General features: G+C 41.8%; 1 protein-coding gene across 12 annotated transcripts; it reads left to right on the forward strand.

Annotated features, from left to right (window-relative positions):
* Nucleotides 1-229: 229 nt before the first annotated feature.
* On the forward strand, nucleotides 230-22,331 carry LOC133346618 (transcriptional repressor p66 alpha-like). 12 transcript variants are annotated; one of them, XM_061558325.1, is made up of 13 exons: nucleotides 230-500; nucleotides 3,526-3,675; nucleotides 4,696-5,476; nucleotides 5,787-5,910; nucleotides 6,553-6,684; nucleotides 9,030-9,134; nucleotides 10,504-10,638; nucleotides 12,745-12,906; nucleotides 15,227-15,470; nucleotides 15,995-16,197; nucleotides 16,956-17,042; nucleotides 17,576-17,783; nucleotides 18,420-22,331. In XM_061558325.1, exons 3-13 carry the CDS (start codon nucleotides 4,707-4,709, stop codon nucleotides 18,866-18,868), a joined length of 2,619 nt encoding a protein of 872 aa, XP_061414309.1. In that variant the 5' UTR covers nucleotides 230-500; nucleotides 3,526-3,675; nucleotides 4,696-4,706; the 3' UTR covers nucleotides 18,869-22,331. The 12 variants fall into 12 exon arrangements, with proteins under 12 accessions (XP_061414309.1, XP_061414305.1, XP_061414307.1 ...); XM_061558324.1 differs by lacking the exon at nucleotides 230-500 and adding an exon at nucleotides 979-1,188; XM_061558321.1 differs by lacking the exon at nucleotides 3,526-3,675 and having other exon boundaries at nucleotides 231-508.
* Nucleotides 22,332-22,460: the final 129 nt, after the last annotated feature.

Consider the following 22,460-nt stretch of genomic DNA (forward strand, 5'->3'; position numbering starts at 1 on the left):
AATAACACCGGTTAAAAAAAAAATTCATCCCAAAACCCACAATCAATGTCGAGTTAAAAAACTCATCAAATTTTTTCCTAAACCAACAAAACCCCCCCAAAAAAAGAAAAATCTAAAAAACACCCCACAATTAGTGAATAAATATACCATCCCGTGGCTTTGGGAACCCTCTGTGGCTTGTGTGTGTTGGGGTGAGTGAGTAGAGAGAGAGACCACGCTCGGGAACAAAGCCCCCGGCGGAGAGGAAGTGGCAGTGGCAGCAGCAGCAGTGGCAGTGGCAGCAGCAGCAGAAGGGACACGAGGCACCCACCACCCACCACCACCACCACCCAGACTGGGAGCCGAACCCCAGAGGCAAACGCAGACGTCTCTCCCTCCTTTTCGTCGGACCTTTCACCATTACCCCACAAGCTTTATCATATTAAAAAAAAGAACCCCGGGACCGGTGGGACGGGACTGCTCTAGGGGAAGAAGAGAGAGAGAAAAGCTCCTACCTCCAGGTAATAAGGTATGTTGTACGTACACGCCGGCAAAGTAGAATTGGTACCGAATATTCGTGGGGAGTATTTTTTTAATTACTGATAATTGGCGGCCTTTACCTTCGGCGGGCCGGGCGACGAACTACACCGAGGTGGAGTCTGTTCGGGTGGATATTTATTCTTTCTCCGTACGTTTGTTGTATAACAAACACACGTCGTCAAGAAAAAAAAAGAACCGACGTTTAACAACAACTCCTAAATCAGCGGGCGTCAATTGGCGTTCGTTCGTTCGTGTCGTGGTGTTGTTAGCAGAGCCGTCGCGGCCGAGAGGGATGGGATTGAAAGGCCCCGGACGGTGTAATAATAAATAAATAAGCTTCTTTGTAATAATTTTGTGTGTATATACAGAGAGGCACACACAGAGAGAGAGCTGCTATCTTGTTAAAAGGCCGCCCCCGTGTGACCGAACATTGCCTGGGCTCGACTGATCCGGTGCCTCTGCTTAAGCCACACACACACACACTGGACACTGCATCTGAATGTTACATGTGGAGAGGTGTTTTTGTGTTAATCCACTGCTGGATGAGGGTCTTCCCCACCCCCTAAACCCCGTGGCAAGTGGTAGTTGTTAGGGGGGGCTTTTGACCATACTTCACCACGCCGGTCGTTGCGGATTTGTGAAGCCGGGGGAGCGTTAACGTGATTTGGGGTATGGTATATTACATACAGTACACACACACACACGCCTATTTAATGATAGATTACGATAGTAGTTGGTGTTATTCTAGTTTATGACACTTTGATAGACATTGTATTGTTTCTGTGACTTTTACTTTGTTAACTTTTCTTTCTGTTTTCGCCGGCACTTTGCCGGCTGTGAATGAGAGATGCGTTTAGTAGCGGAGTTTCGTCGATAGCCTTACGATAATGGAACGGTATATGTTGTAACATTACAATCGTAGGGTTGCATACTTGTAAACATTCGATTACACGATATTGCTGTACTCGTTAATGAAGGTTGTCATGCGCGTACTGTATGTACACACGAGTGCGTGTAGGCCCTACTATTATACACTGTATTACGTAAGCCGTACTATATACAGTATGTTATATCGTGTGCGATAGAAGGTGGTAAGATATATATATGTTCGTAACGTTATACACGATAACTGTTATTGTAAACGTCGTGTTCGCCTTATTTTAATTACCGATTCGGGCCTAGGCGTTAGGATGCACCTAGGCGAGTCGCACAATTGTTGAATAATAATCATATTTGTATCGATCATAAACGACCACATTCGATACCAATGCGTCGTGTTTGTGTGCGGAATAGTTAAATCCGTGGGTTTTATTTCGTTTAAGACTCGGTTTTGTTAGAGTCGAATGTCCCATTGTACACGGGCGAAGAGACGTTTACGTTGGCAAAGTTTTTCGTCCCTTCAAAGTGTCCACTTTAATCAAAAAATAACATGCTACTTAAACAATCGTCTCCTTTCATCGTGTGGTTTGGTTAACGTTTTCGTCTTTAGGGTTTTTTTGTTATTTAATGTGTATTTAAACTTGAGTTTGTAACTTCCTTTAGTCGAAAGAGGCACGCTATAGTGTAGTCGTTCAGAATTTGACCATTGGTTCCTCTTTCACTTGTTTAATTGTGTATTTTTACTTTCACACTTATTTTAGACATGGTGATACAATAGTTTATACTACTGTAAAGTTGTTTTTGTAAAAATGCTACCTCGTGTTAAGGCTCTTATCCAATCCGTTTATATTGGCCTCATTACATGTTTGCCTGGCTATTCAATGTCATTAAAGCGGTCAAAATGTTCAATAAATGCACATTCATCCATTATTGACATTTAAAGTATGAAAATATCACGTTCTTTGTAGGGGTTTAGGCTGCTTTAGATGGTTTCCTGTCAAAGTTACACCCACCAGAGTCACATGTTAGTCATCAAACTACACCGTAATGGAGACGCCGGTTATATATGAACGGAGTAAAAGTGCAATTGAGTCATCATTTTAGTCATCCTCATTGTTGTGCACGCACAAAGATGAACTTGGCCAGCTAGATTGGCCATCATTGGTGCCCACAGTGTTGCTACGTTCATATTCTTGGCCTGGTGGCTTCAGCATAAGCACCAAATCATGGTTTGGGGGGGGGGGTTCATCATTCGATACATCGTCCAATTTGTGATGAAGTCTAAAGTGGTCTGTCCTATGGATAAACTTGCTCCCGCCATAGGAATGTGGAATCTACACGAATGGTTCAGGGCCGTCAACAGATGAGCGCTGTCTAAATTGCTCATTCGAGCAGGAATTCACTTTGACTTTTGACCCATTGTACTGTACAGTGAATTGACCTCACGATTCTTACAACAGACTCCACAGAACTGTTGTAACTTGTGCGAGTGAAAACGGTTTAGCTGATTGGGCCTTTGAAAAAATACTTAAGCGATAGTATGTTAGCTCATGACATGGTGACGAAGTGGCCTTTGGCATCACAACAAATGTGGTGTGGACTTTACTCCAGCAATTAGTTTTGTACTTGGGGTAATTGGTTTCTCGTTAACTGTACATTGACAACACGCAGGAATATGTATGATGGTGTAAATATGTCCCAGTGCTTTAACCTGAATTCCAGATGTAGTTACTGTAAGATGAAGCACTACTTTGTTAGCGGTGGTGGTGGGGGGGGGTGTGGAAAGTGTAAGTTATCCTTTTGTTGTACCCCTTGTTAAAATGGGATTAACGCGTTTAAGTACAGTATTATGGCACTACTGTACTTTGGAAGTGCATGCTTGACCTCTACCCATATCCAACTCCATCCTGCCACCCACGCTCTGGCTAACCAGCTCACAGATCATACACATTTATGGGTTTAAGGAATTGTCCAGTGGTATGTGGTATTGCTGATCAGTTTTTTTTTGTTTTGGGGGGGGGGGGGGGGCGGAGTGTCGTGGTGGGTATGGGAGATGTAGGGGTGCAGGTGTTTTCTTTTTTAAAGCCGTGTTGATTTGTGCCTTCTCCCCATCTCGTGGTGTCTTAGGACCTGGCCACTGTATTGCCATGACGACTGTTTGAAAGATAACATGCCAGTCGTAAAAAAAAAGAGAGAAACTGGCTTCAGCCGGTCTGAACCGGTTTGCCCCTCCTCCCACGTTTAACGCTGCAACCCAGGCAGCCAGGCGGGCGCAAGGTATTGTGGGATGCCGCCTTGGCCGGCTCTTTAATATGCAGGGTCATGTGACTGGCTCTGGAAGCCATTTCCTGAATGGGACACAGCCACCACCACCACCACCACATCATGGGAGAGACGTGCTGGCGCAGCAAAGGTGCATCCACAGCTGCAGCCCAAACTGGCTCGGCAATCGACATTGTCACGGGTCTTCCAAGTGCAGTAGGATAAATGCAAGAAAATAACAACAGCAGCAACAAATCATCATAATTGCAACTGTCATCAATTGCAACTGCATACTGAGAAACAAATAACGGCTACCATTATGTTGGTCGTGACTTAATTGTGCAGAGTTGATGTTGTTGGCTGTTGCAAACACATTCTGCATTGACCTTTACATGGTGTTCTGTGCTGTTATTGGGACAGTCTCAAATAAGTTTTTATCCCGGTACATATACGGTTTTAAACTTTGCTTATCTCTGCCAAGAGTCAAATACAGTAAAGTTAAAAGAGTGAATGAAGTTCCATGCTTAAGTGTTAAGAGCAAACCCATTTTCGGTCTTGTTGGGGCAGTATTTAGCAAGTAAACACTAAGGTATAAACAATTTGGATTGAGCTTCAATGTATATTTTTTACACGTGTGATTGGCCTAGCTACAGAGTCCCTCACCGCTACCCTTGCTGTAATTTAGCATTCATTATCGAATTGTCACTGTAAATGTGGTTCCATTTCTGTTATGTAGACTTTCCACAGGCTTATAATTTACCAATTATGCATGCAATTATTATTTTGTGTGCTTCCAAAAGCTGTTATAATATAAACATTTATCACACTGGCATGGTAATATATATTTTAGCGGAACTGCTGAGGTTTGGTTAGTGGTATCGTGATCTCATCAAAAAGTGATGAACATATAATCCAATATCTAGTGTAAGCATAAACACATTTTTCACTTGAGTGCTATAATATTTGTGGCAATGCATTATACATTGCTCCTCTTGTACTTGCTGTGTGTTAATTGTGGGTTGCGGTATTTTGCAGAGCTATCTGAGATGGCGGATGTGGATGGAGAAGAAACATTACAAACCCAGGATGGACTAAAGAGGAAGCTGGAGGAGGAGGATGGAGAGATCACCACAGACATTAAGCACCCTAAGCTAGACCTGCCTGTCGAAGGAGAAACTGACCCAGGTCAGGCCCAAGAAAATGGCATGGATGAAGACCTTGCTGATTCTGAGCCTGACGGTGATCTACCAACTGAGTGTGATGTGCAGCCGGAGACTGTTGCACATCCCGAGGATCCTTTAGAGCCTGTGAGTGTGCCACAGCAGGAGAATAATGTGCTGCTCTGCAAAGAATCTTCGCCTGAGGAAGAATTACAAGCCAAAGATGTCGTTCTGCCCCAGAATGCTTTGTCCCCCCAAATTGCATTGTCCCCCCAGATTGCATTGTCCCCCCAAATTCCATTGTCCCCCCAAATTCCATTGTCCCCCCAGAGTGCATTGTCCCCCCAGAGTACATTGCCACCCCAAAATGATTTGCAAGACGAAGAGGAAAAGATGCAGACTAATGCATTGGAGACCCAGGATGAGTGCCGGACCAAGGATGCTGTGCAACTTGAGGATGGTGTGCAAGTGACGGAGGAGAGCGTGAAAGAACAACTAGAGGAGAGTGAGGAATTGGTGAAAGTAAAAGCAGAGCCAATGGCGGATGGTTATGACCAGAATACGGAAGAAAAGGACGCAAGCTCCCCTCGTCCTGCAGTGAAAAAGGACAAAGAAAACATGTGTGATGAGCCTGTGGACATGAGCACCAACAAAAGGTTATTTTTCTGTTTTAAGTAAGGTACACTTTTTAACTGAGCATTAGAATAATTATGGTAATTAACCGACATTCTCTGATGTAAAATATTAAAAATGTGTGGTTGAGCAGAATTTCATTTAAAAATGGAAGAACACGGGCATATTTTGCTTTTCTCTTAATCACCTCTTCGATCCATGTACGTTATGCACTGAGCTACATAAGGCACAGGGAAAGCATTAGTGGGGATGCTAACTCAGCAATAGTCAATATTAACTGAATTAAAATTGAGTCATTTGGTACTGCTAACATTCAGACATGTTTTATGCCAGTGATGCAAAGAAGGAAAAGCGAGGACCATCACCAGATGTCATTGTGCTCTCCGACAACGAGTCTTCTAGTCCCACAGCCAATGGTTACTGCAAGGACGAGGAGATTGGCAACGACTTCATCAAAGTATGTGCACACACAACTCGCCTGTACATACAGTCATCCTAACCAGCATCTTAATGGTTAGCCTGCTGCAACACAAATGACCTGTGCATTTTCAGTCTCCATATAGTCAGTGTTTAACTGCATTTAAGGGTATTTACTTAAAGCTTGACCAAATGATTTTCCAATAATTAACGTTTTTTGGAAGTGGATCATCAACTCGAGTAACATTTTCATTGAGATTCGATAGGCAGTAGTTCATATATTTTACAATGTCTTTTGCAAGGATTTGTATGAACATGATTACTCAGAGCTGGGTAATACTAGCAGCCAGAATAAGGCATCCTAATGGTTAATGCTTACACAAGGAGCATGTTTAGCAGTTGGACACTGCGATTAAAACATGTTTCGTCATGTTATTTTTCGATATGACCTTAATCCATCTACAACAGCATTATAGATGGACTAAACAACTTTATTGTAAACATAAAGTTATCTCAATGTTCTATAAACCGTTATTTGTCTCGTGGTAAATAGATAACACTTCTAAAATTACTGCAAAACAGATTATTTCACCAACCATGAATTCAAATGTAAGCTGGAGAATTTGTGCCGTCTTTTTGTTGCTAACTTGATGGCATATGTGGCTGCCACACCCGTGCACAGTCAAGCACACCAGAAGAACGGGAGAAGATGATCAAGCGGCTGAAGGATGAACTCCGGCTGGAAGAGGCCAAATTGGTGCTATTGAAAAAGCTTCGGCAGAGCCAGATGCAAAAGGAGAATGTTACACAGAAGGTGAGCAACCTGCCAGATTTTATTTATTTCTTGCACCCATAATGGCAGTGTTGGTCAGTGAAGTTAAACGCTAATTTGGAAGTTTATACCTCCCTGCTGCATCATCGGGCATGTTGCGTAGCCCATTGCGTGCATACTTGTGTGTTTGCGTGCGAGTTTATATTCCCATACAATTACATAGCCAAAGTGCGTTGTTCATGTACTTGCAGGGATTAATAATAACGCATAGCATACATATGCTTTTTACCGCTCGTCAATATCTGCTTTCACCTTGGAAGCCATGCTTAAAGCTATCAAAATTTTATGCCTAATTATTTTTGCCACATACACAACTTAACAGAATGATTATGCTTTTATACTCTCCATGGGCAATAAAGCTCCCATTTTAAATAAGACTGCGAGTAGGCATGCACAATATCATTCACCTTTAACATGTGCATGAGTTTGATTCTGAATTCCTGTGCATGTTTACCTTTGGTATATAACCTTGTCAACGAATATACCTCACTAGACTTGCTAATTGTGCTATCTTTGAGAAAACTGTATTCATGGGAAAAACACTGTAGCCTAATAGGTTTTGCAGCTTTCCTGGTGGGAAATGCACACAAGTGTAATATATGTGTGGTTTTAAATACTGCTTATCCATGTAACTTTAGGAGCCATATTAAATGTTCCTCGTTTCTTACAAGGCTTAGTTTGTTCGGTCGATCAAATGACAGTTTTTTCCACATGCTGTGTCATGTTACCTACATTGAGCAGACCGGGTATGGATAATATGACCAATGTGGTCTCGTTTGACAAATTAGCAAAGCATTCATTTATGGCAGCAGTATTTTAAACAATGTTGTATGCATGAACTGACATAGAGACAATGAAAACAAACGGGATTTATTGGCAGCAATGGACTACGCTTAAACTGGAATTGGAGAGAATATCTTCGTTGATAGATTCCATAAAGGCATTTCAATTGATATTTAACAGTGTCGGGGGAGCAGTTGCGCAGTGGTTAACACATTGCACAATGAAACCGGCGATCCGAGTTTGATTCTTAGCCACAGCTAACATCTATCGCATGTGATATCTCTACTGGTCCAAGCCCTCCTTCCCCCTTCATCCCAAACTTTTAAATGTGGTGAAGTATGGTCAAACAACTCCAATGACCAACATGGCATAGGCAGGTATTCATCTTGCATTGGATTGACAGTGCTGTTGATTTTTTAAATGGTGCAGAATTTATGCAATATAAATGCTTGTGGAAATATTTTTGGCTTCTCTAAGTTATGACCATGGGCTCCATCCAGTGCTCATCAAATACGTTATATTTGAGTGTGCAACACGTGCTATTGTTTGAAATTAGTTTTAACATGAGATGTCATATAGGTGTGGTTCCACACCTGTGGTCCACAGATTGTTGATTGTCTCTAAGACTGTGGGAAGTGGTCCACGGTACTTTTGCTGAATGCATGTTTTTTCACAAAACACCACTTTTTTACCGTATGTTGATCCTTGAACCATTTTTCGGGTGGCCAATGGTTTGCAGGTCCAGATTGCTTGGAAACCACTTTCATAGAGTACGATTGGTTGGCTTAAGATCACCTGGGTTTGACAGCATTGTCAAGTGGAACAACTGCTGTAAAAATTTTTTTTCAAGAAAAGTATCCCAATGTCGATTTTTGTAATAGATCTTTTCTATTCATTTGTTTTGGCTTTCATATCCTAAACAGCATTGGATAGGAGTACATTCCTGGCCTAGGTCTGCTGTCTCGTTTTTGCGTAAGCTCTTTGTTGTTTGTAGACAGGTAATTGGGGACCATGTTATTGGATTCTTGATTTTAATATATTGTGATTGACGAGAACACAACAGTGGTTGTATTAGTAAAGTAACAATAATAATGCAAAATGTCTTTAAACCATAATTATTTGTGACTGCAACATATTTACATTTAACAAAAGCTGCACTGAACTTGGCAAGAAGACCACATGATGGATTGACTTGCTTAAAAATGGCCTGCTTTTCAATATTCATTCTTCATCTCCATATTTCTAATAACCATAAAACTGAACTTGGATGTTCTGCTTGTCTAGCATAATTGTAAAGGCAAACGTTTGCCCACACATCTCTTCTTGATGTGTCAGCACAGCTTTTGTCTGTATTGTTCATTTGCAATATGCTTTAACCATCACAGCAAAATCAGTCTTTTCCTCTAACTTAAAATGTTTTAAAGTAATTACAAAGCAAAATCATAAAACTATGATTTTGGGACACTTTAGTGAATTTTTATTGTACAAGAATTTGACCCCATGGTGATATCTTCCTTTTCGTGTTTTCCTTTGATTGCTGCCAGCCCGCTGCACCGCACGGCACAGGCTCTGCGTCGGCACCGCCACCTCTTGTACGGGGCAGTCAGCAGCAGCAGCAGCTTCCGGGCACCCGGCTCCCAGCTCAGCAGGCACGCATCAACCCTGTAACACACTACCATCAATGGCATGGCAATGTTCAACGCTCCTTTAAGTTCTCTGCTCTGCTTTTCGCTAACTCACCCATTCACTCGCTTGCTGTCCAAATGATTATGGGGTTCACACAACTGTGGAGGTGAATGGACAGTGTAGGGTTGTTTTTTTACCTGTCAACTGGAATCTCGTATTTAAGTGTTAACAGGGGATGATTCATTGCAGCTCACTTTGAGGCACTGCAACTTGTTGCTGCATACATGCATCATGATGTGTTGTTGGTCAGTATGCAGATACTCGGGTCAAGCCTGATTCCACCCCAATCTTTTTAAAAACACTTGGCCATATTTCGTGTTATGGTGTGGACTTAACATGTAAATTTTTATATTGTGAAACTTACAGTGACCAATGTGAAAATGAGTCCCTTCACAACTAATGTTGACTTTGGAATTCCGGTTAAATTAATATCAAGTATATGTATGTATGCAGGGTGGAGATTTTATTATTTTATTGTGCCCAAGTATAATCATGCCTGTACTGCAGGTGAAATCTCCTCTGAGATGATATCATGGCTGGGTGTGGCCTTCTTTCCTCGTGTCATTTCTTCATATATAAATTAAATGGCCATATGTGTTGGTTTGGCAGCTCTGAAAAACAGCCAGCTTACGACACCACAAAGCCCATGCTCTATTTTTGTCTTCGGTAGCTGTTGAGTAATTACTAGAGATTGACAAAGCTAATTAGATTACTCTCAGGTCTTCTTAAGGCAGTGGTTCTTAACCTTTTTGGAGGTACCAAACCCCACCAGTTTCACATGCGCATTCACCGAACCCTTATTGGAAAAATAAAATATGATTTTTTCAAATTCAAAACATAGGTATATGTTTTAGTGGTGCACAATCATTCGAGTCGGGTGTGTGTCTTAACCTCCGCCGAACCCCTGAGACTGACTCACCGAACCCCTGGGGTTCGATCGAACCCAGGTTAAGAACCACTGTCTTAAGGTAACATTCTCACACATTACCATTCTTCATCACATTAATGCTTTGCTGTTTAGCGTTATAGTAATATGCGCCTGTTTGAACATTGAACAGTAGTTTTTAGTGTTAGTGAGTTCTCTACTGGCCTTCCATATGCGCAGCTTCTTCAGTCATGCCATGATCGCTCAGGGTCCTGCAACCCTCTAAATGCCATTGGCCACTCTGACCTCTTGACATCTATATTACAAGTAGGTTTTGGTATTTTGATCTGGTACTGTTCTGTTTAGGTGCAAAATCCTGAATTTAAGACTGGTTTTGTGATCTTTTTGACAAATTTCATTGCTTTGTTGGTGATAAATTAATGCGTTTTTTTATATGGATTTTTCAGCAAATGACGATGCCAAGAAACCAGGGGTCAGTGGTTCCCCCTCCCCTGGTACGAGGTGGGCAGCAGGGCCCCCCCAAGTTTTCACACCATCAGTCATCGCAAGTCGTCATGCCCCCACTTGTCCGAGGCCCGCAGGTTTGCATAATTTGCCATTAACAACGCTACCTTGTAACTGAACAAGGAAGATGCTTCATTTTGTGAGACAAATTTATAGGCTATGTCCTAATAGTCATAGGATTTATGATGCATAGATTCTCAATGAAAGCAATATATAAGGATAGTGTACAAGTCAAAGGACATCCCCGTCACATCGCAAGGTGACCAGGAAACTTCTGATTCCAGGTTGTGCAGCCTAACCCAAGCCTGCCCACAATTATAAAAGTCCTTAATGATTACACTATGTAACACAATTTTTGTTCCTAGGTAGTGTTATTTCGTAATTTATTTTGCCTAAAAAGTCTAGAAAATGGCTTATTCCCCACAAACTTTGCTTTTGTGAACAAGACAGTGATATTTAGAAATGTTCCTATTTTCAATGAGAAAACGGGCGAATTTGTGTCTTTTCGATCACATAAAGTCGGAAAAAAACAACATTAATCAAAGTTATATGTAGTTATACTAAAGTAATACAAAAATGACTACAAAAGATTTATAAGTTAGTAGATTTTCGAGATTTACGATTATACTGTAAATCACTTTCACGAATCAGCCCCCAAATGCAGTCTCCCATTATGTTCTCGATATACTGTCCTTGGTAGCGGCGTGCAAAGTGCAGTATATCCTGGTGGAAGCGCTCGCCTTGCTCCTCCGAGTATGCTCCCATGTTCTCCTTGAATTGATCAAGATGAACATCAAGGATATGGACTTTGTGGGACATCCTACAGCCCATTGTGCCATAGTTCTTCACCAGAGTCTCAACCGGCTCCAAATAGTTTTCGATCTTGTGATTGCCCAGGCAGCCACGAACCACTGCGACAAAGCTATTCCAAGCCGCTTTCTCCTTACTAGTGAGCTTCTTGGGGAATTAATTGCACTCCAGGATCTTCTTTATCTGTGGTCCGACGAAGACACCGGCTTTGACCTTTGCCTCAGACAGCCTAGGGAAGTGTCTTGAAGGTACTTGAAGGCTGCCGACTCCTTATCAAACAGCTCTGCTAAATTGTTTCATAAGGTCCAATTTCATGTGCAGTGGTGACATCGGCACCTTCCGGGGGTCCACCAGTGGCTCCCACTTGACATTGTTTCTCCCCACAGAGAACTCGGTCCGCTGTGGCCAGTCCCACCTGTGGTAGTGTGCCTTGGTGTCTAGATATTTTGTAGTCATTTTATATTACGTCAGTATAAATACATGTTAAGTTTGATTCATATGTTGTTTTTTTCTGAATTTATGTGAACGAAAAGACACAAATTCGCCCGTTTTCTCATTGAAAATAGGTACATTTCTAAATATCACTGTCCTGGTCAGAAAAGCAAAGTTTGTGGGGAATAATAGCCGTTTTCTATACTTTTTAGACATAAGCAATTACGAAATAACACTTACTACCCAGGAACAAAAAATAAATTGTTACACAGTGTTATGAGCAGATGCTCGGGGACTACAATGGCATGGAAAGTAACCCAAAGCCCCTGGCCTCTTGGTGGTATTGTAGCCCTTGACCAATTAAAAAAAGCAGAAGTGAAAGCCCTGTTGGTCTTCACGACAGATCTCTGAATTGAGAAAATTAAAAAGAATGACGGGTGGTGGCCGAGGCTAATGATGGAGTGGAAGCCAATTCCAGAGGAAGACATCTACCACATAGATAGCACTGAGATTGACTCTTCTGCAGGAGCTATATGGATTAAAGTGGTGGGCTTGCATCAGAACAAAACAGGTCAGATTGTGTGGGGTCTCCTTAAGGATTACCTTAATTTGAAATAAGTGTCGAAAATTATTTTAGCAACCTGACATTAATTTGTATGTCCTGTGCAAGTAAACACATTTATATTCTTAGGTTTTTTTCGGTAAAGTCACGTAGGTAAAAAATTAAGATTAATTAAAGTAAATTAAAATAAAATAAAAATCACGACGTTTCGGAGGCAACACAAGCTTCCGACTTTACCGAAAAAACCTAAGAATATGAATCCTTGCAGTCACGAAAGCTTCAAATCTAGAAATAAACACATTTACATTAGTCGGCATGTAGTGGCACATCATAACCTAGTTATATTTTCGTTTTTTTTTCCCTTTGTTGACTTGAGCAGATGCATGGTTCGAGACCTGGTACTGCTCCCCCGCCACTCATGATGGCTCCCAGAGTGACAACACCATCCCAGATGCAGGGCTCCAGGGGCCTCTCCTCCAGCGGGCTTGTCCGTGTCACTACTGTGACACCACCAACCTCCGGGGTTGTCAACTACACACAGGTAAGGCTGTGAAAACCAGTAATGTGTGCCAATGTTACATACGCAACACGCCAGGACGCTGGGACTGGTGTGTTCATTTTGGGTGTGATTTTCGTTCGTGCCAATGTCACGGCATAGCGATGTAATTTCCCTGGGTTATTAGACAGGGTGTGTGTGTGAGACTCAATTTGTAAATGTGAAATTATGACAAATGAGTGCCGCTATAGTCTTTCCTTTCCAGTCCAATGTGAATACAGTGCACTGGAAAATTGTGTACAGGTCAGTACAGCTCGATAAACGTATACTCTTAGGTAAATAATCGTGGCAATAGCCACCAGGTCTCATGTGCACAACAGCCGTGGTGGCGAGAGGGTGCCGTGGAACCGAGATGTTAACTACCTCGCCTGGTATACAGGAGGTTGTGGGTTCGGTCCAGACCCTTATGCCTGTATATTTACAGCTTGTATGTTCTCCCCCTGGTCGCGTGCATTTTTCTCCGGGTTCCTTCGGTTTTTTTCTCCACATTTAGAATCAACATACTATAAATGTTTGTGGCCAGGTTGCTTCTGAAAATTACTATAATAGCTCAGTGGGCCTTACCTAGTAAATTAAAAAATGGTTTAGTTTAGTCTGGTCTAGTTGCCATTTTACAGATATTAATTGATCTTCATTTGAAGCTTTCGTGACTGCAGAAATCCATACTTTTTGGTTATTTCGGTAAAATACCTTCGTGACTTTACCAAAAGAACCACAGAGTATAGATAGTACTTGGTTTTCCCCTGGCACAGTTTACCTTCAATATTTTTTTAAATGCAAAATAGAAGTGTAATGTATGGTAAATGTATTGTGTGTGCAAAGTAATCTATCAGAGGGTGTAAATGTGACCTGTAAATACCCAGTGAACAAACGTTTGGTGCATTTTTATGAAGGTATGCTGTGGGGGAGTTGCGCGTATGAAAATTGTTTTCATATTTGTTACAATCGGCCTTATTTCAGTCTTCCAAACGGCATAATTTAAGGTCACTCTCTCTAGGTATCACCATTGCTTGGAAAGAGCTTTTGTTTCATGGTTCATTGTGCTTTGAATAAGGGTTTTCCTGAAATTTTTGTTATTTTTTTGGTGTTTTATAGTGATTAAAAACTCACTTGAATCAATGCACCATCTGTTGATTTTAAGAGTAGAAACTTCTACTCTGGTAATGTACACAGTGTTCTGTTCATGTTATTTACGAGTAGAAAATGTTGCGTATCATGGCATGCTTGTTATTTTGTCCACTTGATTCTTATTTCCACGAAGACTGAGGCTACTTGGAAAAATATGTTTTTCGTTTGCTGCATTGGATCATACCCAGACATGTTTCGCATAACAGATTTACAAGGACAAGTAAATTGCAGCATGACTAAGGTTACAATCTAGTCAATAAAGTTAAATGTTTACTTGCTTTTGGCGAGTTTTAAAGTGTCAATACTCAGGTATAGTGTATTGAACAAACTTAAGCAATTTAGAAAAAAAATTAAATTAACCATCAGCAGGCACAATTCCTGAAAAATATTGAATAAATAATAACCATTTTCTCTGAAATTTCAGGTTTGTATCTATCTCTTACCTGCACCATCATGCCTAATTTTTTACAACCGATTTCAATAACAAGGCCATTCTTAGCTTTAACTAGATTCCCAGTCACAACATTATATCACTATAGCAATATACAAAAACGGTGCAAAACACACCAGCCTAAACTCAGCGTTACATTCTTATCCTGATCGCACCGGCGCTTGTTCCTGCAGGTTCACTGCGTTTAAAAAAAAAATGGTTCTGACTTTGGGCTGTGCAAAATCATACTGCTTAAATATGTTTTTATTACAAACATGAAGAATCCTAGAATCCTCATTCTGCTTAACATGACCTCCATTGTTCGTAGTTTAGATTCATTGCTTCGTGTGTCTTACTAGGCTGATGGTGTCACCCTGGCAAACACTTGACATTATTCAGATTTTATAAACTATCGGAGGAGAAACTCTAAAGTATGAACTGGAAATTCTATCTTGAAGGTGAATCCTATTAATGCACTACAGTGTGGTGTCAAATACGCATGAAAATACTTGAGCAACTTTTGCATAGCGCAGGCCAATATAATAATTGTATTAAATTGTATTAATACCCTGCAGGAAGCCTCACTGAGTCTCAAGACTTTTTCAGGAGGGCCCCCCCCCCCCCCCCCCGACATTGAGATGTTTTTTGTAAATTCCGTGAATGAGTGACGTTTTACATGGAGCACATCTTTCACCGTTGTGATGGTCTGTCCATGTATTGAGCCTCTCGCCGTGCTTTCTGATGCAGAGCATGGTACGTGGATCGGGTGGAGCCAGCTCTTCTCCCACGCCGGCACGCAGCGAGTCGCCCGCCAGCCGCCAGGCGGCAGCGAAGCTGGCGCTGCGCAAACAGCTGGAGAAGACGCTGCTGGAAATCCCACCGCCCAAGCCTCCCCCACCAGAGCTCAACTTCCTGCCCAGCGCTGCCAACAGCGAGTTTGTCTACCTGATTGGGCTGGAGGAGGTGGTGCAGAGCCTGCTGGAGACGCAAGGCGAGAACCATTTTTTTTTATTAAACTCGGTGAACCTGCAGGAGCCAGCGCCGTTGCGATCAGGATAATAATGTGTGTTTAGGCTGGTGTGTATTGCACCGTTTTTATATATTGCTATAGTGATATGTTGTGACTGGGAATCTAGTTTAAACTAAGTATGGCCTTGTTATTGAAATTGGTTGTAAAAAAATAGGCATGATGGTGCAGGTAAGAGATAGATCATGCATGGTAACTTTGGTGGCTGGACTCTATTGTAAATGACGGTGAGTGTGGGCCATGACTCGAGGAGACACTCCTCCTGGTGTAGTGCTCGATAAAAAAAAGTAGAGGGAAACATACGAGTAAAATGATCAGTCATACAGACTAATGGGAAAGGCACCCTTCTTGGAGGTTAAAATAACAAGGGTGTTTAAACTCAATATGCAGTTGTCAGGATGTTGCAAGATAATGCCTTTTATTGGTAACAAATGGCCACCGCCGCAAAGCTAAAAAGAAACTCCTCTTATACCTGCGTTTATCTTTAGGCAAAGCGGCACCACAGCCCATGGGCCGGGAGCCGTTCAAGTGCCTGCAATGCCAAACGGACTTCACTGCGCGCTGGCGGCATGAGAAAGGAGGCACTGTCATCTGCGAACAGTGCCTGTCTTCTAATCAGAAGAAGGCACTTAAGGCTGAGCACACAAACCGCCTCAAGATGGCATTCGTCAAGGCCCTCCAGCAAGAGCAGGTGGGTGTGCTTGAGGTCACGTTGACGTGCAGCCACTTAGTCGCAGTGGGGTATGCTTTTGTGGCACAAGCTCGGCCAATTACGAAGAAAGGCGAATGCATGTTAACATGCCCATTGTTTTACTCCTGGTTATGTATGGAACTGTCAATAGAATTTGGATCCGTAGATGTGCACTGAAAACGGTAAGACCTTTCAGACCATTGGTGATGAAAGATCTGCATGTTCCTCTAGATTTTTGGTGAATCTTTATTCATTTCAAAGGCTTGCAGAAATTGCTGTTTAAAGAGAAGGCAATAAGCTCATGCACCCTTCAGTACAAGATTGCCTGCTAATCTGCATTCATTTTATTAATGTATTGTAACTGAAAAACATTACATTATTAATAATAAAAGCCTGTACAAATATCCTATAACTCTTTAGGCATATTCAATAGCACAACGTGTAAAAGCAAGCAATAATTTTCATATAAATCTGTATATTTGTCTTCCATTAGTTTATAAGTTAACTTTATTTTTAACAATACTTGATGACATTGCTGAAAACACGTTGGTAATGCTGTGAAATCCTGGATTATTTTCTGTTTCACATGTCCACTGAATATTAAACCACTGCTTCTAGTTTTTTAATGTTTTTGCTTTCAACATTATGATTGAACAGATTGATTATTTAAGTTGGAGGCACAATTTTAGTGTGTCGATTTGGGAGTCCATTATAAGTTGATTATTTTTAAAATTACATGGTCGTGTCTCTATCTGCAGGAGATTGAGCAGCAGATCCAGCAGCAAACGGTCTCCACTCCAACACAAAATGCCAAATCTCACATGCAGCAGCTCCCACTTAAACAGGTCTGCCGTTCATTTCATTTTTAAAAGACCTTAACGTATACTGTTATTCCTAACTCTCATGTTTTTCATGTTGTACTTCGTGTTGTTCGGCATGTCAGATGTTTTGCTCCACTTGAAGCGTAATTTCAGATGTGCCGAAAAACATGCAAACGAAACACATCGGAGAGCTATACTGCGCAGTCATGAACTTACATAGTATTCATCTTCTTGGTTCTTTCGGTAAAGTCACGTAGAAGGGAAGTAATAAAATAATAAAAATAAAACATGATAAAATTATGTTTTATTTTTATTATTTTTAACAATACTAAAATTATGTTTTATTTTTATTATTTTATTACTTCCCTTCTACGTGACTTTACCGAAAGAACCAAGAAGATGAATCCCTGCAGTCACGAAAGCTTTAAATCGAAATTTACATAGTATTGCTGTTATTCACCACTGTCCAGCCATTTAAAGTCTACAAGGCGTCTTAACACCACATTTAATTGCTTGGTACCATTCCCTAACTCTTTGCAATGTTGCTTTCTGTGTAGCAGCAGTCCACACGGCCAAGCCAATCAATGGTCCAGCGAGGCCACCAGCCTCAACACCGGGGGGTGCTGCACAGCTTCCCACAGCCACCTCAGATGCAGGCATCCAGCAAGCTGCTCGGGCTGCAAGGTAAGGCCCAAGTCAGGCCTCAAGCCAGGCCCCAAGGGGGCGCAGGCAGAGCTCGAAGGCACGCCGTCGCATCCCACTCAGGTGAAGAAAGTCGGTTTGGTTTTTTTCGCACGCATGCACAAATTTTCACACGCGCTGATGCATACAAGCGTGCGTTTATTAGCTTATTTCTCTTCTCCAAATCATCCTTGCGCTCGGGAAGAATGGGAAGTCTTTTTATCCAAATTACAATATCTTAGCGCGGTATCATTGGTTAATTAGGAGTCTTGGATTTTTTATGACTTTTGACACAATAATGTGTATCGGGTTTATTTATTCATTCTGATGCATAGTAAAACATGCATCATTTCATAACTTTTAAGTGTCATGGTAATAAATACAAAATTGGATTGTGAAATGTTTATAATCAGGATTAGGTTGCCATTTCTTATCTTAAATTACACTTGGTGGTACAAGTGCATATTTTTTGTATTCTCATCATCTCCACATCTTATCTTGCATCGTACTCTTTCAATTTCATTTTGTCTAAATGTTTTGTCCAGCAGGTGTTCGTGCATAACTATTTTTTTTTGCACCACTTGATGATGTTACTTGTCTCAAGTTACATCAAGTGGTGTTTTATCACACTCTCACTCAAATGTCCCACGAACATTTGAGTTTTTGGTACACTGTGCTCTCACCACTCTTAACTGATCTTCCTTCCTGTCCATGCCACAGCCGGGGTGAACATGGCGTACGTCACTCCGAACCTGTCGGGCCAACACAAGCCCTCAACGTCGACGGCTGCATCACCGGCTGAGCGCCAGCGCGAATACCTCCTCGACATGCTACCCTCACGCTCCATCTCTCACCCGACAGTGCACCGCCCTGTGATGGGCTCACGCACGCCCTCCCAGCTGTCGCACGGCGCACGCGTGCCCATGCAGCACGGCGCCGCGTCGCGCGCCACTGCGCACCCGCAGCAGCATCATGGCTCACGGGCCATGGGCCACCACTCGCAGGCCACAGGGCGTGCCGTGCCAGGCACAGGATCGTCACCGTCTGGACGGTCCATGCAGCAGCCATCGGCCAATCGCGCCGTCAACCAGACCACGGCACACGGGCGCTCCCTTGCACAGGGCAATGCAGCACGTTCCGTCACGCAGCCTGCCGGTTCCTGGAAGTAGACCATTTTGTCTTTTTGTCTGCTGCTGCTTGTGGAACCATTGCCACCTTCACAGCGCTGCAAACTCGGAACGATCCATCCCAGTGCACACGACCATCCATAGCTAACGAAAGAATGGTCTGAATGGCTTGTACAAGTGTACCTGTTGCCACAACAGTTTATTCACATCCTACGCCATTGCTATGTTTGCCTGGGATCACCTTCGGTTGCGCCGTGTGAATTGGAAGGTATTTTGTAAAGTGGGAAATTAAATAAAGTTTGTGAAGCATTTGGTAACATATTGACATATGCATAATTCCTTTCAGCCGTTTTCTGGCAGGAGCTCATTTAAACATGGATATTTTTGTTCATTATTTTGCTCGTAAATCTCCCCAAGCTTTAATTAGGTCATAAATGCAAACGAAAATCGCATTTGCCACTTCCACCGCATAGTGCTGAAGAATTGTGCAGCTTTGTAATGTCTCCTTGCTGGCCCAATGGAGATTATTGCACAGTGGTACTGCATTTAAAATCCTCTTCATTCCTCCCATTGCTCACACTTTGCTGAAACAGTTAACTTGGCATACAGCTGGCTGTGGGGAATTTGTGCAACTGTGCTGGAATTGTGAATTTTACTGTAAACCAGAACGGCACATTTATCCTGGCTCAATATATTACATTTAAGTGCACATATTTCTGTGAAGATAAATGTGGCCTTCCCAGTTGTAATTTTTATATCGAGAAAGAGGCACACTTTTATTCCCTTGTGTTTTAGAAAATTAATTTTGACAACTTTGAGTTGCTTGTTTAAGTGTATCCTTTTGGCCATTTGAGGACAAGTTGCTGTCGTGTGTGTAAATAGTCTGGCGTCGATTTAACAAGTTTGCAACTGGGATTCGTTTTGATGGTCATGTCAATTGACCTACATTGATGAACGTGCGACCAACATAAAATGCACCCATCGTCACAATGCAGACTTTAAAACAGCAGCAATGCCCAATATCCCACAGCTCACCTGGCTTACTATTTTCATACACATCACAAGGTGTTAAATAGCGTTTGTAATGAAATATAGCTTCTGTTGTAACTTAAAAAAAAATTGCCACAGTTGCAATTTATTCGTATTTGCGCACAAGCATTAGCTGACCAAATACAGTGATTTCTGACTAGCCACATCGCTTGCATTCCCATCATATTTAGCGAAGCCAATAGTGTTTGAACAGTGGTAAGTCAAAGTAGCCTTTCCGTGGAATTTCCATGGGTTATACTAACAGGGTGTGTAAGGTATAATATCCACGAGGGGCTTATTCGCCCCCCACCCCTTCCAAAGTATGCAACTTTTAAAGGCGGATTCAACATCTTTAAGCTAACTACGCGAACTCCCCTTTATAACGATATGTTTATGCAGCAGAAGCATCGATCTTTGGTGCGAGTCTGCCCTCTACTGTTGAATAGGTGGAATAAGAATTTGTGTGCGCGTTACGTGTAAATGTTATCCTTGACTTGCCATGCCAGTCGCGCACGTTTGAGATTTTTTGCTGACTTTGTAAAGGTAAACAAACATTGTTCGCTGAACACTGCACTTGTTAGCATTGTTTTTCTTTTTGTAAAAAAAAGATTTGCATCTGGCTAGGCTTTGGGTTGTTGTAGATGTATTTTTTTTTCCTTTTGGGAAAAGAGTATAAACACAATTATACTTTGAAAATATGTATACGTTGATATGCATTTATTATACACACGTTGAAGCATAGAGGCTTACTTCAGGTGATCACTTTAATAACATGCAGGTTAAGTGTAACTCGCGATTGCTACAGTGATAATATAATGCTTGTCGAGTAGCGATTCTCTCCAACCCACGGGTGAAAAAGTCAACATGAACATTGTAATCTCAAGGACTTAGTAAAAAGCCATCTGAAGAGCATACTCGCCGGTGTGCTGATATGTATTGACCCTGATTAATGCTGGGTAGAATGCGGACGAGTGCAGCCTTTGACGCGATTTCTGCACGCGAACAACTGAACATCCCCTCCCCCTACTCCAAAACCTATTGCCGCCCGCTGCTCTGTATATACAGGTATTTATAAGACGGTTTGCATACCCTTTGGTTCTTTCGGTAAAGTCACGTATGAAGATAAAATAATTAAATACTAGCATACGACGTTTCGATTGCAACACAAGCAATCCTCATCAGGTATAAATGAAATAGAAACACAAATCTAGTATACTTAGAAATGTAATGAAATACAACAGAGAGTCGGATAACATAAAGTCAACAAAACACCCTTTGCATACCAGCAAGGATGTTGAGGTGTTTTGGCAAGTGCGCCGTTTTAGTGGACTTCAAGTGTGTTCTTGTGCGTGAGCGGGTTGAATCTGCATATGCAGTGCTTGTGAATCTTCGTGACTGGTTGACATTAGACCTCTCCCTTGAGGTGCCCGACTACGTTTTGCCAACGCATCGAAACCACACGCGGTGTTCCAGTGCACGTGTTCCTTTTAGGCCGATTAGTGAACATGTACTTTGGAACACGAGTTAACTGTAAGAGATTTTTTTTTTTGAACATTTGGCTGCGACGTGGGTCAATTACTGGTCGTGTTGGCTACTGTATGGTTGGTTATCTTTTTTTTGTAATCTGAGAATGTGCACGGTAATATATTCGTTCTTCCCCTTCTCATATAGCTTTAAGTTGTGTGCATTGTTTAATTTCTGTACTCTGTCAACCTGGCGATCTTGTCACGTTTTCATATGGCGTGAATGAGAGCAGGCCATGCTAGCTTTAGCTTACTGTCGGGTACTATTTTGTTGTAGCCAGTAGGACAATTGTCGTTGCTGTTTTGTAAATCGAATGCACGAAAATTATCTGAATGGGGTTCCGTTTCTCAGCTTTTTTTTCAAATATCTCTCTTCCCCAATACCCTCATCCCACCTCTTCTCCCCTCCAGCCTCTTTTTTTTCTCGATTTTACTGAAACAGCGACAGGGTCTTGCAAGGAGAAATGAGTGTAAATGTGTTTTTTGTTGTACCTATACATATGTAATTTTCGTTAAGGTTTTTTTTTTTCATGGACAACGCAGACAAACTTTGTTATACTTGGTCTCCACGGTAAATAAAACTTGAACGATTTCCCGTTAATGTTGAGATAGCTGTCGCTAGAGAGAAATAAAACAGACAATTTTTTGGGTGTTTTGTGTGTAACGTATGTATAGCAGCGATTGTTATTTCTCAATGCAGAGAAGATTATGCGAGCTTTGTCTTACTGAAGGATGTAACTTTTGTACAATAAAGGAGTAGGTTAATATGTTTGAACTTTGCACAAGTGTGAAAGTTCTATTTTTTATAAGGCCCTCCCTTAGCGTATACAAGTGCAGGACGTATAGCATTGCTCAAATCTGTTCCGTCATCTTTTGCTCTGTAATTGCATTCCCTCATGCACGGCTGTAAAAAAGGACGTGTTATTAAAAGTGCGTTGTAATAAACTTGTAAAAAAAAAACTCCACGGACTTTCTGTCTGTGTTCGCGCGTGTGTCACGACAGATTCAGACGCCCGCTTGACAACTCTCCATCTCCAAATCATTCAATCTTGAGGATGCGTGGGGTAAAAGATTGAAGAGGG

Source organism: Lethenteron reissneri, chromosome 24 (genome assembly GCF_015708825.2).
Source record: "Lethenteron reissneri isolate LAM-NWPU_2019-01 chromosome 24, ASM1570882v1, whole genome shotgun sequence".
NCBI classification, from domain to species: domain Eukaryota; kingdom Metazoa; phylum Chordata; class Hyperoartia; order Petromyzontiformes; family Petromyzontidae; genus Lethenteron; species Lethenteron reissneri.

What these genes read in the sequence shown, in the direction of transcription:
- LOC133346618 (XM_061558319.1), top strand. Translation starts at nt 3,751, where the DNA reads ATGGGACACAGCCACCACCACCACCACCACATCATGGGAGAGACGTGC. An exon ending in GACGTGCTGGCGCAGCAAAG is followed by an intron (nt 3,812 to 4,695) that starts GTGCATCCACAG and finishes GGTATTTTGCAG; the next exon opens with AGCTATCTGAGATGGCGGAT. An exon ending in GAGCCTGCTGGAGACGCAAG is followed by an intron (nt 15,471 to 15,994) that starts GCGAGAACCATT and finishes GTTTATCTTTAG; the next exon opens with GCAAAGCGGCACCACAGCCC.